Below are 19272 nucleotides of genomic sequence, written 5' to 3' on the forward strand. Positions count from 1 at the left end.
AAATCTCTGATTGTCATTATATTGTCCCTGCCAGCTATCTTGACAATTATTTCTTTGTGTGCTAGTTATTTTTATTGTGACTTTATTTTAATTTTCCATGGGAAACTAATTGCGGGAATTGTTTGGGGCCTATTATAGGAGTATGATCTACTTAAAGGGTTTTGTGTTTTTTTTTTTTTTAATTTTTTATTGTTGGCTGTTCAAAACATTACATAGTTCTTGATATATCATATTTCACACTTTGATTCAAGTGGGTTATGAGCTCCCATTTTTACCCCATATACAGTTTGCAGAATCACATCAGTTACACATCCATTGATTTACATATTGCCATACTAGTGTCTGTTGTGTTCTGCTGCCTTTCCTATCCTCTACTATCCCCCCTCCCCTCCCAGGGTTTTGTGTTTGTAATAATAAAGTTCCAGGCATTACTAATTTCAACCCCTTTAAAGTATATTCCCAGAGGCTTTTGGATCACATAGGTGATATGAATCTAAGGTATAGATATGTCCAATGACCTCCTCGTGGCTATAATATTTCCAAGACAGTGAGTAATTCCAGGACTTTTTTCTCAAAATCAAAGCAAATTTTCTCACAGTCTTGGGGATTGGATTGTTTTTTCCCTTCTGGCTCTGAATTTATGTAGGGAATGTCTCCCATTGGGTTCCCCATCTGAAATGGGCTATAGGCTTTGCGTTCTGAACTTTGTGTTGAGAGGACAATGAAACAGATAAAAATTGGTCTGACTTTGCAGTGGCCCTCTTGCAGCATTAACTTCAGTGTTCTGCTTACCTTTCTGGGGACACATGCTCTCTATATTTTGCATTTCTAAGTTCTCACTATCTTGCCAGTTACCTGATGCTTTATAGAATTTGATTTTATATTCATTATTTTTTTAAAAAATCAGGATATTTTCTACTGTATCATATTACCATAAATGGTACTTTAATATGGATTTTGAAAAGTGAATCGATATAAAATAGTTGTTAAGAATACATACTCTGGAGTCAGACTGTCTGGCTTTATTAACGAGATTTATTATCTGCTGTGCGATAATGAGTAGGTTACATCATCATGTTTCATTTTTCTCTTCTTTGAAATGAGGCAAATAATACTATTTTCCTTGTAATATAGGTAAAGCCTTTAGTACTGTGTCACCAGACCATCTCTTGGTAAATGGTAGCTAACATCCTTATGATTTTCACTCTGTGAGATTTGGTAAGAGAGGAAATGACAAATGTCAAGAAATGAGAAGGGGTTGGATGAGTTGTATGGGAATAGGGAAAGGGTGAGATAAGATTTTGAGGGAAAATGATATAAAAAGTGGTTATGTTAAGAAAGTCTTGTTTGTTATATGATATAATTTACCTCTGTTTTCTCAAATGATCTTGTGTAAAGACCTACATTGTTTTCGAACATTTTTTTTTTTCAGAGAAGGAATTGTGCATGTTTTGGATGTGAAACTATACCAAGGTTGGTTTAGGTGGTTTGATCTTATTACAGATTCACCTTGCAGGGGTCAGCAACTCCACCACAAATACTGTTGTGAAAAATAAGCATTTCTGTTGCATTGTCAATGTATTTGAAAAATACTAGGCACTCAAATCACCATGATAACTTGAATAAAAAAAACAAAATTTTTACTTAGAAAAGAATAGTTAGATGTTAGGCTCTTATCGTACCAATTACAGTAAGAAAGATTGTTTATTTTTCTCCCTAACCCCTTCCCTTTTGATGCTGGGAATTGAACAAGGGCTTCACAAGGCTAGGCACATATTTCTACTATTGGGTTACACCCCTAGCTCCTACCTAACCTTAAATTTTTTTTTTTCTAATTACAAATGTGAAGCTGTTCAGAACAGAACACTAAAAAAATATGGAGCAGAAATTCTTTGCCTCTGCACTGTTGACATTTTGGGCAGATACCTCTGTTGTGTAGGCTGGTCTGGGGTATTGTAGGATGTTCAGCAGCAGATCTGACCAGGACCCACTAGATACTAGTAGCATTTTTCCTTATCCATAGCCAGGAAAACTAAAAATATCTTCAGATCTCACCAAGATCCTCGGGGATAAAATGAGAAAATGCTCCAGACCAACTATTGCATTAAAGGAATTACAAAAACTCCTCTAATTCTACCATCTAGAAATATAAACTTTTTGCTTAACATAAATAAAAATTATAAAACGTGTCACATTGAACTTACTATACCATAGCTGCCTCTTTTCCCTCGCTAATACAACATCAACATTTTTGTTATGTAATGTCCTGACACTGAATGAATGCACCATGTTTTACAAATGAATCCTGTAGTATTAGAGAATATAATTGTTTTAAATAAGGTTACAGTAAATTTATTTCTTTAGAATAAATTTCTAAACTAAAGTAAAATTATCTTAATCTGACGCTGTCCACTGGCATGGTGAAGAACTTCATAGACATCCAGCATGTGACCTCACGCGCCAAGTGCCCTTTACTCAGGATCCATTTTTAAATCGAGATGAGTCTTCTCACCGCCCAGCGCTGAGACCCTGCGGGTTCTAGTCTAGCTGCCTGTCAAAGGACTGCCCCAAAGGGCTTGGTGTCATCCACTGTCTGAGGGCGCTGTGGAATTAACAGCGGCCCAGGAAGGGCCAAGATGCTGCTCTCCGTCGGTGGACGCTCTACCCATCCCGCTGTGCCCTCTCGGTGGCCTCGGCGTTTGGGAAGTGTTTCTAGGAGACCGAGCTTGCCGACTGCGCCTGCGCGGTTGGCGTTCTCGGGGCGGCCTGACGGACATAGGCGCTGGCCGGTTGAGGGAGTTCCTCCTGGCTCAGAGTCTCTGTTGCCGTCCGGTGCCTTCCGCTACATGGTACGCCTGTGAGGCCGGCTGCCGACAGACGTTCCTCAGAATGGAGCACATCCGTACGACCAAGGTAGTCTGGCGCGGGAAAGCCATTAGCCACTGGCCTAGGTCTCACTTAGCGGAGGCGGAAGGCGACGAAGGCTCTGTTGGCCCTAGCAGGGCTGGGGACCGGAGGGGCGGGGGGCCTGTCTTGGGCGGGAGGGCTTGGCGGGGCCTGGTCTGCCACTGCAGGGTCAGTTTCGGCTAAGTGGGCGCTTCGTGGAGGCCTGTACTTTTGGACGCAGGATCTTTTAGGAGCTCCGGGTGTTTTGGTGGGGGGCTAAGTCCTGGAAAATTGGTTGCCGCCCCCTTAGCTCTATATTTTCTTGGGCAAAATTGGGGCTGCTCTAACTTTGGGGTATTCAGCCATTCTCCCCCTTATGTACCGAAAAACTGGTGAGTTCCCAAATTAACATTACTATGCTTTGTAAGGTATAGCCCTTAACGTTTCATTGTCCCGTGTCACAGATTCATGATGCAAGTTTGGAAGAGTCCAGATCAGCTCTGCTTTCCGCCTTACTTTCTTGTCTGTCTCCAGTGTTTTTGTGTCTGCTTCAAATTGTAGGCATTGTTCTTATTTAGGGTCAATAGTCAGTTTAACGAGAAATTATACAGAAGGTTAAAGTGTTGTATAATATTTCAAAAGGTTGGATGGAACTTTCTTCAATTGAGATTATTGTTTATTAAATCCTATACTTCATTTTTATTTGCAAGAGATTTGTGCATGAGTAAGTATTTTTATGATTCTGTTACAAGAATAAAGCTGAAAGGAAATGGCATCAGAATATTACCAAATCATTTTTTCAACAACATTTAAAGCAAACTTCAGCTTCTGGAGGGGGAAAAACAGACTGAGATCAGAACCGAGTAACAAATTAAGATCATGGGCAGTCTGTCATTTTTTAAATTATTTATTAGAAGGACCTTTTGTGAAAGCAGACTCTATGTTTGCCAGAGCAGAAATCATCAGTCAGTAGCTGCTCATCTTAAAAAGTTACAGCTCATTTAGGAACAAGTAAATCTGTGTTATCATTACTGGGATAAGGAGAATTTGAGATCTTTATCTTTAAAATGTTTCACAGCCCTTTTAAAGGTGCACATAGATTTTAAAAATTTTTTTTAAAGAGAAGAAAGATATAGTAGCTAAAAAATTCAAGTTGCTGGCAGTTAAAGTTTGAAAGTAGAAGGGTGACAGAGTAAATAACCAAACTTACAGAAGATGTACCCGTGGAAAAGGGGATTAGAGTAGACATGGGATCAGGATCTTGTCCTGCCTGGTTAGAGGGTTCCAGATGTGAGCTAATGTGGGCTTTTGGCATGTGACTTCTTTCTACACTAATTTGAACCTCCTCTTTGCATGTTTTAGATACTTACCACAGTGCATAGCACACAATAGAAAACCAGTCAAAGTGAACTGAGTCTAATCAACTAAAACAAACCCTACTTTTTTTTTGAGAGAGAGAGAGAGAGAGATTTTTTTAATATTTATTTTTTAGTTTCCGGCGGACACAATATCTTTGTATGTGGTGCTGAGGATCAAACCCGGGCCGCACACATGCCAAGCGAGCGCGCTAGCACTTAAACCACATCCCCAGCCCACAAACCCTACTTTTAAGTGAATGATAAGAGTAAACACTGTTGAAAAATCTTTAGGACCCTTTGTTATTTTTAATTTTTTTCTCCTTCAATTTATGATGAATATATATCTCTGTTTTTATTTGTATTGCTATAACCAGTTTTATTATCTCCTTGAAGATTATTGCTAGTGACTTTCATTGAGCCTCATGTTTCATTTTTACCATTGATGGACCGTTCTCCAATTTATGTTCTGATTTAGTTTTATCTTTTCACAGGGTGTCCATGCTGGTAGTTTAGTAAAGCTCCTTTATGTTTTTTAAATATGGAGAGATTTCTGACTAATTTTCTATTAAAATTACTTCTCATGTATTCCTTTACTACATTGTGCCATTTAAGAAATTTATATATATTTATGTATATATATGTATATATAAATACATATATTTTTTAGTTGTTGATGGACCTTTATGTTATTTATTTATACGTGGTGCTGAGGATTGAACACAGTGCCTCACACATGCTGGGCAAGCACTCTACCACTGAGCTATAACCCCAGCCCTACATTATATCATTTTTATAGCATTGGATTATTACCGTAGAATTAAGTGGGCGTGGTAGACTTCAATTAAACAAATATTTGTTAAACACCTATTTTGTGTCAGGCACTGCACAGATACTGGACATATAGTAGCAAGATAGATTGGACCTCCTAATACGTTCTGATAACTATTGTATAGACTGTTTTTTTAAATCATTAGCCTATTGTGAAAATAACTTGTTCTTAAAAATTGATTTGAACATAGCCAACTTTTTGTTTCCATTATGCATAGCCTCCACATGGACATAGTTAATTTGCTGCAAAATAATTGTAAGTATTTCACAATGAAAAATTGATTGTATTAGGTTTATTAGCTTTTTTTTTTTTTTAAAAAAAAATCCTTATATAGATTAGTCACTATAACTGTGGTACTATATAACTACTTAGTAATTTATTTTGTTTAGATAGCGTATAACCCTGTCCATTGGATTTCATTATCTCCGTTTACAGAGGAGGAAGAAATAGTCTTAGAGAGTTTGCATAACCTGCCCAATTAGCTCATGAGGAGTAGTTTTAAACTAAATTTTGTTAACTCCAAAGACTATGTATGCTTTTTTTATTGTCTCTTTAGTTTGAAGCCAATTGTTAAATTTGTATTAATTTAGAAGTAAATACAGATTATAATTCTAAAAGTTTTCTTTTCCAAATCTGTTCTTATCATAAGTAATATTTATATATTATTTTTTATTGTTTAGAATCAATTTTTTATGTACCATTAACTAGAGATTAGTATTTTAGCTGAGTACTAATTAAATGGCTTTCTCAGGAACAGATATATCATTCTGTTTTGGTCAAATTTAGTTTACTGATTTTATGAGGTCAATAAATATGTTAAGTCCCTGAATTTGAATTTCCAAAAGGGCATTTCCAAGTTATACTTAGGAACACTGTAGCTACTGCCTGTCACTGGCTTTGAGCTCTAATTTTGCCGTAATCAGGTGGTTCTGCTAATACATAATGAAAAATATGCAAAGGTGGTATCCTTTGCCTGCTAGGCTCCAATACTTTGGCTGACATATATTGATTTTGAATGATATTATACTGTCTGTGAATAAGAACTCAATGAAAGTAGGGCTTTGTAGGGCTTGTTATAGAATTCAGATTTGTCCCTCCAAATCTGATCTTACTGGGGCTCAAATTCCAAAAGTAATGCCCAACTTGTTCTTTAGCTCGATCCTTCTTATTGTCATTAGAATGTGAGAGCATACGTGTATATGTGTAGAAATATATGTTATCTGTTACAAAGAGTGAAGGAGATACAAAACTAAAATAAGGAAAAACTATCATTATTTAAATTATTGTTGTAATAAGAGCAAAAGTTTTGAGGAGTACCTGAACACATTTCTCCAAGTGGTGTGCTATTTTGACTGTCACTAACATTATCTCATTTTACAGGTGAGAAAACTGAAAGTTTATAGAGATTGAATAACATAAAATAAGTTGTCCTGGCTCACATAGCTATCTGGGAGCTAGCTAGCCAGGGAGATTACTGGAGTTTGGTTCTTAAATTCAGGTCTTTCTGATATCAGGCCTATTTTTAACCATTATACTCTCCTACCATACAGAATAATTACCTAGTCGAGATTTGAGTGGTGAGATAGGGCAGTGTGAGTAGGAATGGAGAGGAATGTGAAAACTAAAGGTAAGATTTTTTTTTTTTTCTAGTAATTAGCTGATTATGAGCGACTGGAGCTCTGAAAACGGTCAAGCAGATTTGTGAGTTGTCTGTAATCATTAAAATTTTTCACTGTGGGTGAGTGTATACAAAAATATGTGGAGATTCTGTAGAGAAGAGTGGGAAAGTAAGGGCCTAGGAACCCTTAAAAAGGGGCAACTGCAAAAGAGTAGTACAGATAAAATTGGAAGAGGTGAAATTGCAGATGGGAAGGGAGCCATCTTTGCTCTTCTAATTTCCTTCTCCATGCCCTTCTCTGCTCTTACTTCTTCATCCTTCTTGGAACAGTCACTGTTCTAGGTACTAGGAAAATGGTGATGAGAAAGTCAGACAAAAGTCCTGCCCTAATAAAAACATATTTCCTAGTTGGAGAAGACACAATTATTAACAAAATAAGTTAAGTAGATAAGATGTTGTATGGTGGTATAAAAATATGCTGTGGATAAAAATAAAGCCAGCAAGATTGTAGAGTACCAAGGTGGGGTTAGAGGGATGTCAGTTGTAAATTGGGTAGTTCAGATCTGAAACTGGTGAGGGAGTGTGCCATTCTCACTTGAGGGAAAGGAGAGAGAGTCCTACAGCAGGGGCAGAAACTCTTTGTAAGGCATGCTTGAAGCTAAGGACCACCAAGAAGGCTTGAACAGAGTAAGTGAGGAAAAGCTGAGTAGAAGATTGAAGTTGAAGATCAGGGGTACATTACTGTAGACGTTTGAAGGCCAATGTAAAATCTTACTTTTTACTGTGAGCTAGAAAGCCATTGATGGAGGGTCAGCTGTTTTTAACACTGCAGAAGGGCAACGTAAGCTAGAAAGTTCCCACTGGATTTGTGATTTGAGGTTATTCTTTCCTCTCTTAAGTCCATAACTGTTTCATTGATAATTTATTCAGTCAGACATTATTCTAAGAACTGGGGATACATGATTGAAAAAAAAAAGATGATCTCTGCCCTCCACTTAACATCTACTTCATAAATGCCAATTTGATTTACTCTTTCTTTTTGATACTGGGGATTGAACCCAGGCTGAACCCAGGGCCACTCTACTACTGAGCTACATCCCCAGACCTTTTATTTTTATTTTTTGTTTTGAGACAGGGTCTCACTAAATAACCCAGGCTGGCCTTGAACTTTTGATCTTTCTGCCTCAGCCTTCCAAGTCCCTGGGATTGCAGGCATGTGCTGCCACTCCCAGCTACTTTCTTTTTAATAGCTAATTCTTGTAGGATATCGGTGTGGAATACTGATTCTGTATACAGATTTCAAGTGGGTGTTCTGGCAATAAGGAAGAAGTACAACAAGCATCAGAAGGTGTGAAGATGTATTTTCTGCTTGGGATTCACTCCACATATCATGTAGTTGTAGAGTTAGCAGCTGTTGATCAGAGAAGTTAGATAAAAGAAAGCCATCGATCGCTTCCTGTCCCAGTAGAGATAACCAGGTATCTGAATTTTTGATGTGATTTTGTATATGTATGATTTCAGATGTTTTCTATTTCCAGCTTTGTAAACAGCTGAAATTTGAAGTTCCTATATAGACTATTCAGTGAAGATCTTTTAGTGAAAGCCTATATAGTTTGAACTAAGTAATCCTTAAAGTAATGCATGTTGGCATTTATTATCCCTCACTAAAGTGACCACATCCTCCAGTTCCAGTATAAAATCTTTCTTCTTGCCCCATTGTTTTTCATTTACTCTTTCCCCAAAAGTCTTTTCTACCTTCCCCATTTATGTTTTGCCTTTTTAAGGATCCTAACACTATTTTCCTAGTGCCTCAGTGGTGGTGACCTGAAGGAATTGTAGTTGCTTCTTAAACATGTCCCTTAAAACATTTCTAAGAAAAGCCTGGGGGAAATCTACAGCCACATCTGTAAAATACATTTCCTTTTTTTTTTTTTTTTTTCAGAGAGAGAGAGAGAATTTTTTAATATTTATTTTTTAGTTTTCGGCGGACACAACATCTTTGTTTGTATGTGGTGCTGAGGATCCAACCCGGGCCGCACGCATGCCAGGCGAGCGCGCTACCGCTTGAGCCACATCCCCAGCCCATTTCCTTTTTTTTTTTTTAATTGTTTCTTCTTTAGTTATACATGACAGTAGAATCCATTTTGACAAATTACACAAGCATGGAATATATCTTGTTCTAATTCATATTCCAGGACCTCCATTTCATTCTTTGGTGAAAAGGAGAAATATAAAAAAGCAGTTGTTTTAAAAATTGACTAAATCTATAGGCTGAAATTTGTATGCTGATATTTTAGCAATGAAAAAGATCCAAGTTTCTCTCTTTTGGAGGAGGGTTTGCAGCAAATAGCAGAATAATTAGCATATTTTCTCAAAACTTATTTTCTTCAGAACTTAAATACTAAATAAATGTTTTGGAATAATTTCAGATTAATTTTAGTATCTGTAACATCCATTTGCCTATTGCTATACTGAAGCAGTTACATGTAATGAATTTCTACTATTTTATTAATTTGAGTTTGATTTTGCATTTAGTAAGGTTATAAATAATCCTTAGCTTATTAGTCAGATATACTTTTCACTCAGACTTATTTTTATTTCTCTGTGCCTGATATTAATGAATGGTAACCAAGCTGATAAGCTTAAAGTCTTTATATCTTTATCTCTCCTTTATCTCCTTCCTCCTTTTCACATTTGTTTTGTTACATTATTAGTCTGAGACTGTTCTTTTCTTGTCACAGCTTACTCCAGAACCCTAATATTTCTCCTAGCCACCCCTAGATTGCTTCATTAACCTCTTACCTGGTTACGCCTACCCAATCCAGCATTTTCTCCACAGTGATTCTGGAATGATTTTCAAAACCATATCTGTCGGGCTGGGGATGTGGCTCAAGCGGTAGCGCACTCGCCTGGCATGCGTGCGGCCCGGGTTCGATCCTCAGCACCACATACAAACAAAGATGTTGCCGAAAACTAAAATAAATAAATAAATAAATATTAAAAAAAAACCCCATATCTGTCATGTAGTATAGTGCTTAATGACCTCTATTTGTATCCTTTTATCTACAGCACAGGCTCTACATTAATACTTTTCGCTCATCAGGTAAAATGCTATTCCTCACATATTGAAATATAAATGCTTTATCTCTATTGAGAATTTTGTATTTTCTTTCTGTTTCTATTAGTGAAGGAAGTATTGTTTATTTTTTATTTTTTTGTTTTTTATTAGTGCATTATAGTTATACATAATATTGGGGTTCATTTAATTGGGGTTCATTTTGACATAAACATATATGCATGGAATATAATTTATTTTATTTTTTTAAATTTTGATTTTTTAATTTGTTTTAATTAGTTACACATGACAGTACAATGATCTTGACATATCATACATTTGAATCAGATGGGATATAATTTCTCATTTTTCTGAGTGTACAGGTTGCAGAATCACATTGGTCATGCAGTCACGTATATACATACAGCAATAATAATGTCTATTTCATTCTGCTGTCCTTCCTTTCCCCCCAAAGGAAGTATTGTTGATTCTTGCTTTCAGCAATTTGTATTAGGGAAACAGTAGTTATTTTTCTAATTATAGAGTACATTGGAATATTGAATTTGCTTTTTAAACTTAAATACACATCCTTCATTTCTCCTTTCAAACCTAACTGAATAGTACAACCTACCATACCAGATTACTAACTGAAGTAATTTTGCAGATACTTCTTTGAGCATTTTATTGCTTATATTTATCAGACAAATAAGGGTAAAATATCAGACATTTATTATCCAACCTTACTACAGCCCTCTGAGGGAAAGTTTATTGCCCATATTTTACAGATGTGAGCATGAGATCCAGTCAAGTTGTCCTTTAGTTGATAGTCAGTAAATTTTTATTGAGTGAATTAGTAAACTTTCTTTACTGGTATTACACACACACACACACACACCATTTTGTGAATGTGAGTGTATGTGTGCATGTAATGCAGTTGTATATTTTAAGCCTTCAAGTTATATTAAGTTCCTTTAAAAAGTGAGAGAATTAGACATGTCAGGGCCTTAAATATTAGGAAAAAGAACCTAGAGAGAGAAGGTAGCTCATGTGAGTTCAGAGCATGAGGGATTAATTTGGAATTAAAGGAGAATCAGTTCTGGGGCTGGCGTTGTGGCTCAGCAGTAGAGCACACACCTAACAAGTGCAAGACCCTGAGTTTGATCCTCGGACACAATACCTTTATTTGTTTATTTTTATGTGGTGCTAACTACAAATAAAAAATTTAAAAAAAATGTTAAAAAAAAAAAAAGAATCAGTTCTGTAAGAATGAGAGCTGAGCACAGTGATGCATGCCTATAATCCCAGCTACTTGGAAGGCTGAGGCAGGAGGATTGCAAGTTTGAAATCAGCCTCAGCAACTTATTAAGACCTTTTCATAAATAAATAGGTTGCAGTGTAGCTCAGTGACAAGTGACCCTTAGTTCAATCCTCAGTATTGTGAAAAAAGAATGAGCAAGTGAACTTTTTAAATACAGAGTCTTTATCTCTGTCTCCTCAGATGACTGAATGGAGTTCAAGTGAGGCTTGGAATTTGCACTTCTGCCAAGTTTTGGAGATGATTCAGTTGAGGTTTGACTCTTGAATACAATGGATCAAAATTAACAAAGGGGATTTCAGATAATATTTAATGTAAAACTAGAGGGAATCAGGAAATAGGGTTAGTGTTGGAAATAATATTTTCTGTCTGAATTTTCCATCTTGATAAAGATCCAGTAGAAAAGAACTCTGTACTATACAATTATACTATACAATTTCAAAGGAAGAGTGATTTTTCCCTAATTGGGTGATAGGGTAGGAATAGAACTGACAGCCCAAACATGTATTGCCAAAATAAATAACTATGCAGATGAAGCAAGTTGAATAATAACTGTGTTCTACTAATAGTTTTTCTACTTTTTAAACATTTTTTGTTCATTTATTCATGAATTAATACCCGCTGTTTACCCACTTTATAGGGAGGGAAATGGCAGCTGAGAGAAATAAGGAATGTACAGTGGGATAAAGAAAAATCCTATTTAATGAATACCATGAATGGCTTCAACAAAGGGCACCACTTGAATTGTGGGTACCTTCCATTTTTTTTTCCCTTTGGGAAATATTTCCTCTGAGGCAGTTCATCTTGGTTCAACACTTACTATGTCAAACACTATTCTAGCCATTAAGAGATATTTAGAAATAAGAAAGAGACAGTCCTCACCCTGTAATATATTACAGTTTTTAGTGGGAAGGACAGACCTATGAACAGATGCTTTCATTCTAACTTAGCACTTATTTTAATAGTAGTGGAAGGAGCTGATTTTGAAATATTTAGGTGATGGAATTGGTAGGAATTAGTGAATATCATGAGTCAAGAACTCAGGATGCTTTCCAGATTTCCAGTGTGGGTGACTTGATAAGGATAGAGTAACATAACTTACACCCAAATACAGAATTAGGATCATATTTTTGAGGGGTGAGAGGGGAAATCAGTTCTGTTTTTAGTGTGTTTAATGTTATTCTTGAGACATCCAAGTGGAGGCAGTATAGCCCCAGGAAAGGCGGTCCAGCTCAGGAATTAGACTACACAAGGTTGTAATTGCTATCCCAGTTCCTAGCTTCTACTAGCTGAATGGGAGTACTAATGGTACCCACCACATAGAATTTGTGAAAAAGAAAAGAAATAATGTACATGAAATTCCTATTAGGATTCTGGGCACATAATAAGCTCTCAATAATGTCAGGAATTGCTATTACATGTGTAGGGAGACAGCGTAAATTCAGGAGAGATCAGTTTGACATATAGTTTGGGAGTCATTAACTCCTAGATGGCTAAAATAATGTCAGTGACATTATGGAGAATGATCATTGAGGGAAAATAGTAATAAATAGGGAATGGACAGGGAGGGTTAAAAAATCCAGGTGAAAAGTAGTATGATTGTCTTCCATTTTAGGCTTCTGATTGGAGAAATGTTATCGTCTTTTAAAAAATCCAAAAACGAAAAACTTCACATAGATTTTTTTTTTGTACCAGGATTTGAACCCAGGTTTGCTCAACCACTGAGCCACATCCTCAGCCCCTTTTTTTTTTTTTAAATTTTGAGACAGGGTCTCACCAAGTTGCTTAGAGCCTTGCTAAATTGCCGAGACTGGCTTTGAACTTGGAATCCTCTTGCCTCAGCCTCTCCAGCCACTGCACCACTGCGCCCGGTTCACATGTACTTCTTTTTTTGGTTTTTCAATATTTACTTTTTAGTTATAGGTGGACACATGTCTTTATGTTACTTTATGTGGTGCTGAGGATCAAACCTAGTGCCTCACGCATGCTAGGTGAGTGCTCTGCCTCTGAGCCTCAGCCCCAGCCCGACATGTATTTATTTTTAAAGTAAACTTTCCTGTTTCATTAATAAACTTTCTTTTAAATTTATTTATTTTTAGTAAAATCCCTTTTAAAACTAGTTGCCAATATACTTTAAAAAAATTTTTTTAGTTGTTGATGGACCTTTATTTTATTCATTTATTTAAATGTGGTGCCGAGAATTGAACCTAGTGTCTCACATGCAAGGCAAGCACTCTACTACTGAGCCACAACCCTAGCCCTCCAATATACTTTTTTATTTTGTCTAAGTTGGGTACCTATTTGAAGTGCTAAAAAATGCTTGGCACACATTGTTAGCTTGAGGAGCGTCAATACTTTATGGTAACTGTTATTTTCATGTTTGTTCATAATTTCCCTTTATATAGCCCATAACACTTTTTTTTTTTTTTTTTTAGCTTAAGGAAATAAGGTTGAGAGTTATGTTGTGGAATTATAATTGCTATTGTTTGCCTAAGTGCCCTTTCCAGCCAAGTCTAGCACAGTTGGAGAAGAACATATAGTTGTTGATCCCATTTGTGTTAAAAGATGTTTAAGTTTTGATTCACAATATATGACATAGTGATGTTAGATATTTACTTTATGGAAAAATGGTCCCTAAACAATGAAATAAGTCTTAACCTCGAAGAGAAGAAATCTTTATTCAGGTTAGTAGGAAGCTTTCCTTTTTGTTGTAGTTTTTAAAAATTTATTTTATTTAAAAATTTTTTAAAATTTAATTTTGTATTAAAATATGTATATATGTTTAGGTGTTGATGGACCTTTATTTTATTCATTTATTTATATGTGGCACTGAGAATTGAATGAACCCAGTGCCTCACACATGCAAGGCAAGCTCACTACCACTAAGCCACGACCCCAGCCCCCCCCCCCCTTTTTTTTTTTTTGCATTTCTGGGGATTGAACCCAGGACTTGACAGATCTTTCTGTTTTCCTAAATATCAGTGTATAATAATTAGACAGTTTTTGTATATCAAATCAGGTTGACAGTTTTTGTATATCAAATCAGGTTGACAGTTTTTGTATATCAAATCAACTGTCAGACCTGAGTTTTATAAATTAGATCATATATCTAAGTTTTCAGAGGAGAATATTCAAACTGAATTTATTACCTTAACTGTGTAAATAAAATTTTGCATCAAAAACAAATTTAATAATCTTCAAGTTTAAATTTTAACTTATTTGAACAAATGCTGTTAAAGCAGGCTCTCCATGGAAACAAAATTCTGGAAATAAGGAAGAAAGGCTGAAGCTAATTAGCCTTTTAAGTGCTGGTTATTGATTACCTTGGAAATAAATAATTTCATTTGAGATAATGATTAACTGTCTGGTTTTGAAGATCTACACAATTTAAAGGAATATCTATAAACTACTGCTTTAGCTATAGATTGAAGTTTTTAAGTTGAATGATTATTTCACTTTTTTTTCCCCATAAGGGTAGATAACTTTAAATTTCAAAGCAGCAGTAGTCTCCTGTAGAATTCCTAACTTATCTTAATCCCACTTTCCCCTATGGTGACAATTGTATGTGTGTACTTAAGACATACTGTCATACTGTATTCCTGACTGTCTTAGGTAGTACAGGAGCCTGACACAGCACAGGACATAATCTGTGCAAGGGAATTCAGAGCTATAAAGGAGAAAAGCTAAGACATCAGTAACACATTAGTTTTTTAAGGAGAACTCTTGTTAGGAGGCAGAGCATCAGTATCAGTGAACCTTGAATAATGCTTAGTATTCAGCTAAGAGGAGACCCATATAGGAAAGGACACAGTCTGAGTAAAAAACTAAGAGCTGGACACAAAACCACCATTGTTCTGGTATGGGGGGAACAGAGAGACTAAGCTAGAGTTTGTAAACATTTAATTGTTTCCTGATTTAATTTCCCTATGAGTTTACTTCTAGAATTCTAGATATAATATTTTATATACTTATTACGTGATTGATTTTTTTCTATTTCATATAAAAATGGACCCTTGATTATGAAAAATATTCTTGCTTATTCATACTGCACTCCTTTTTCTTGTTCCTCTCAATATAAATGTTAATGTTTTTTTATAACCTATTCCCTGTTGGTTACATTTGCAACCAGATAATACTTAATGTGGTTTGTGGTGTATGTGTTTTCCTCCAAAAGATTGATGAAACTTAACATTGATGAAACTTAATATTAAATGAACTCTTTTGTTTTTGGACAGAAGGAGGAAACAATTGAAAATGATGCTTGTTAGTCCCTGGAACAAAAAAAATTATTTATACTACTTTTTAAAATATATATTTTTTAGTTGTAGATGGACATAATACCTTTATTTTGTTTATTTATTTATTTTTATGTGGTGCTGAGGCAAGTGCTGTACTGCTGAGCCACATCCCCAGCCCCTATACTACTTTTTGATGTGAAAATAACATCCTTTTCTTTTTTTAGGTTGAACAAGTAAAATTGCTTGATCGATTCAGTACCGGCAACAAGTCATTAACAGGAACACTCTATCTTACGGCCACACATCTATTATTTATAGACTCTCATCAAAAAGAAACCTGGGTAAGAAGGACCACAGCAAGAACCATGAACTATGGCTATTACTGTGTTGTTTTGAATACATATAATTTTTAATTATTGGTTACTTAACCAGGAATTTTGGTGTTTTTATCCTATGCTCCTATCTATATCAGGTATATAGATATCATGTATCTATTTTATCTGTAGAATACCAAACTCTCTACCTCCATAAATAATTTTAAAATATCTATTTGTTCCTTTTAATTTTAAAAAATCTAAATAATGTATGTATATGTTAACAGATCAAATGAATTATTAGGTATATTCCACAGTATTTTTATACCATATTACAATTAGGGTATTTAATTTTGTTTTGTTAGTATAAATATTGTAGTATACATATATTTATATAAGTATGTACGTTTTCAAGTATATGTTTATATGTAGCACGTATACTTTCAAAAAATATATACTTGAAAATGTGTATATGCATATAATGTGCAGTTGACCCTTGAACAACATGTTGGGTTTGAACTTTGCAGGTCCATTCCTATGCCTATTCTTCCTTTTGCAACATTCTGAGAAAATATTCAAGCTATGTAGCATAAAAATTAAGAAAAATTAGATATGTCATGGATGCATAAAATATATGTAGATAATAGTCTGTCATTTACTACTACAAATATACACAAATTCTTCAGGCACAGTGGCACACACCTATAATCCTAGAGGCTGAGGCAGGTGGATTGCAAATTCAAGGCCAGCTTTGGCTACTTAGCCCAACTCTGACTGAAAATAAATATTAAAAAGGGCTGGGGATGTTGCTCAGTGGTAGAGTGGCCCTGAATTCAATTCCCAAGGAAAAAAAATAATTACACAATGGGGCTGGGAATGTGGCTCAAGCCGAAGCGCACTTGCCTGGCATGCTTGGGTCGCTGGGTTCAATCCTCAGCGCCACATAAAAATAAAATAAAGATGTGTCCACCGAAAACTAAAAAATAAATATTTAAAAATTCTCTGTCTCTCTCTCTTAACACAAATTCTGTTACAAAACGTTAACACTTATCAAAACTTACACTGCAAACACTTATAGGCCATACATGGCACCACTTACATTCAAGAAAAATATAAAGATTCAGTATTAAATCATAACTGTATGAAATTAAGGTGGTGTATACCGTAATACTGTAGTAATTTCATAGCTACCTCCTGTTGCTCAAGTGTAGTTAGTATCCACTTAAAACTCTGGGACACTGATCATAAACAGTTGTGGTTTCTTTTTAGGAAATTGCATTATATTATTGATCTCTCATGGTTCTCATGTTTTTACTGTATATAATGTATAATATATAAATAGGTATTAGTCAACATTTTATGTTGTATGTAAGGCTCTGGTCAGCAGCAGGCTATTAGCAAAGTTTGGGGGGAGTCAAAAGTTAATTATGGGCTTTTGACTAGGAAGGGGGTGTCAGTGCCCCCAACTTCAGTGTTATTGAAGGGTCAACTGTACAAACATCTTGTGTGTATTTCTTCCTTTTATATGTGCCAGAGTTTCCTTGGGGTATTTGCCTGGGAGTAACATTGCTGGATCTTGGATAAGCACATATTTAAGAATGTCACCTCTTCAATATGGCTGTTCCAGTTTATATTCTCAGTATAGTATTACACATTTTCTGCATCCTACATTTGATATTGTCAACTCAAAGATTTTTTCCTGTCCTGTTCGGTATGCCATTGTGATGTTAAATTGCTGATTGGAAAAAATTATCTTTTCAAATATTTTGGTCATTGGGTTTTCTTTTTTTCTGTTGGATTGTTTGTCTTTTATTTTAAAGGAGTCCTGGATTTTAATGCTTTGTCAGATACATGAATCATCATCCTTAGCTTCTCCCAGTGTGTGGCTTGTCTTTTATGTGTTTTTTTTTTTGTGTATGTCTTTGAATTAAAGTTTCAATTTGGAATGTTACAGGTTTTCCATTTTTTAAATGGTTGTAAAGATTCCTTAATAATTTCTTCTAAAAGCTTTTTTTAAAATATTTTTTTAATTGTTGATGGACCTTTATTTTATTCATATGTGGTTCTGAGAATCGAACACAGTGCCTCATAGTACTCTACCACTAGGCCACAACCCCAGCCTTAAATTCTTCTAAAAACTTTACATACAAGTTGTAGTATATCTGGGAAATATTTTGGTTTATGGTATGACATAGGGATTTTCATTTCTTCATATGAACAACTGACATCATTTATTGACCATTTCCTTCCCTTGGTCTTTAAAGTAAACAGTCATAAATAAAGCTGTGAAGGTTTGTTCTCTTCTATTTTTTTGGCATATTGACTACAACTATACCAGTACCATACTGGTTTGTTGACTTGCTTCTTAATAATAAGTTTTGAGATGTAGTAAAGCACATCTTCTCAACTATTCTCCATGTTTGTTATGACTGTTTTGTTTTTCCCTTTATTTATTCACTCATTTAGCACACATTTATTAAACACTTACTATATGTTTTTATATCACTATTCTAGGTATTATGGAAAGAATAGCCAGTAATAACAGATATAAATTCTGTCCTGAAAGAGCTCACTTTCTAATTGGGAGAAACAAATAATAAATAGGATAAATAAGTACTATGTATAGTGATAAGTAGTACTAAACAAGACATAAGAAAGAAAGAGAAATAAGGTGTGGTTTTGTGTCTGTGTGCTTCACAGGGAGAGACTTGGGTATGTTTCTGTGCCACAATGGCTATGCCAGATTTTAAACTCTCGATTTTATAAATGAAGAATCTCAGGGAAGCAGTGATTTGTTCAGTGTCACATAGGCAACTCAAAATTGTAAATGGAACTTAGGCAATGCAGTCAGGGAACTTTGGGTTCAAATCTCAATTGTACTGCTTACTGCTTGGGTTAGTATATCAAGGGGTTTCTATTTAAGTCCATGACTGTAAGGCTGAAGTGGCACCAAACCTTTCAAAGCAGAAGGGAGACTCCTCAGTACCTTCCCCTCCCTTTATCTGGGCTCTCCCCCCCTGCTCCCCAGGGATGCTCCCCTGCTGACTTTTCCTAACAAATTGTTAGAAAATTGGAACACTTGGAGAGTGCTGCTTGCATAGAAGGTAGAGAACACAGATTTCTGGCATTTTTAATCTCCTGAGGAAGATGGGTATTGCCAGTAAGGAAGGTTGGTTGAGAGGAATGACAGACCCATAGTATCTGCCAAAATGTGACTTCAAGTTTAGTATACCCCATAAAATAGATATACCATCAGATATCATGTAGGGCTTTGTGAATCTTGTATGAGAGAAAACAGGAAAAGCTTCTGGCCTAAAGCATAGAAGGGCCTCAGGAAATTGTAGCTGCTTTTCTTATTTTTTTAAGCAATAGCATCAAGATTAGAGGCTGATTTTGTCTCCCAGTGCAGGGCACCATGTTGCCCTGGGGTGCATCCCTTATAGCACATGTTGGCTTCTCTCTATATATATTCTTTATATTCCCAGGAAGGCCATCCAGTTGACATATGATTGTATCAAGTTAAGGTGCTTACCCCAGAGAAGTTATATTCCCTAGAAGCACTGGATCCCTTCCCTACCTGTTACTTGAACAAGAACTGCCAGGAATTTTGCCTCACAGAGCCTTGTAAAATCATTTCTTATATTATCCACTCTACCTCC

At 35.6% G+C, this 19272-nt stretch overlaps 1 protein-coding gene across 2 annotated transcripts in view; it reads left to right on the forward strand.

Annotated features, from left to right (window-relative positions):
* The first annotated feature begins 2747 nt into the window (after window positions 1-2747).
* The window catches only part of Mtmr6 (myotubularin related protein 6), a 37379-nt gene continuing 20854 nt past the window's right edge, over window positions 2748-19272 (forward strand). For both annotated transcript variants that reach the window (XM_071611317.1, XM_027941588.2), the window contains exons 1-2: window positions 2748-2913; window positions 15524-15640. In XM_071611317.1, coding sequence (XP_071467418.1) covers window positions 2890-2913; window positions 15524-15640 — 141 coding nt within the window. In that variant the 5' untranslated portion in view covers window positions 2748-2889. The remainder of the gene's footprint in view (window positions 2914-15523; window positions 15641-19272) is intronic.

The sequence above is a fragment of the Marmota flaviventris genome, chromosome 4 (genome assembly GCF_047511675.1).
Source record: "Marmota flaviventris isolate mMarFla1 chromosome 4, mMarFla1.hap1, whole genome shotgun sequence".
Taxonomy (NCBI): Eukaryota; Metazoa; Chordata; class Mammalia; order Rodentia; family Sciuridae; genus Marmota; species Marmota flaviventris.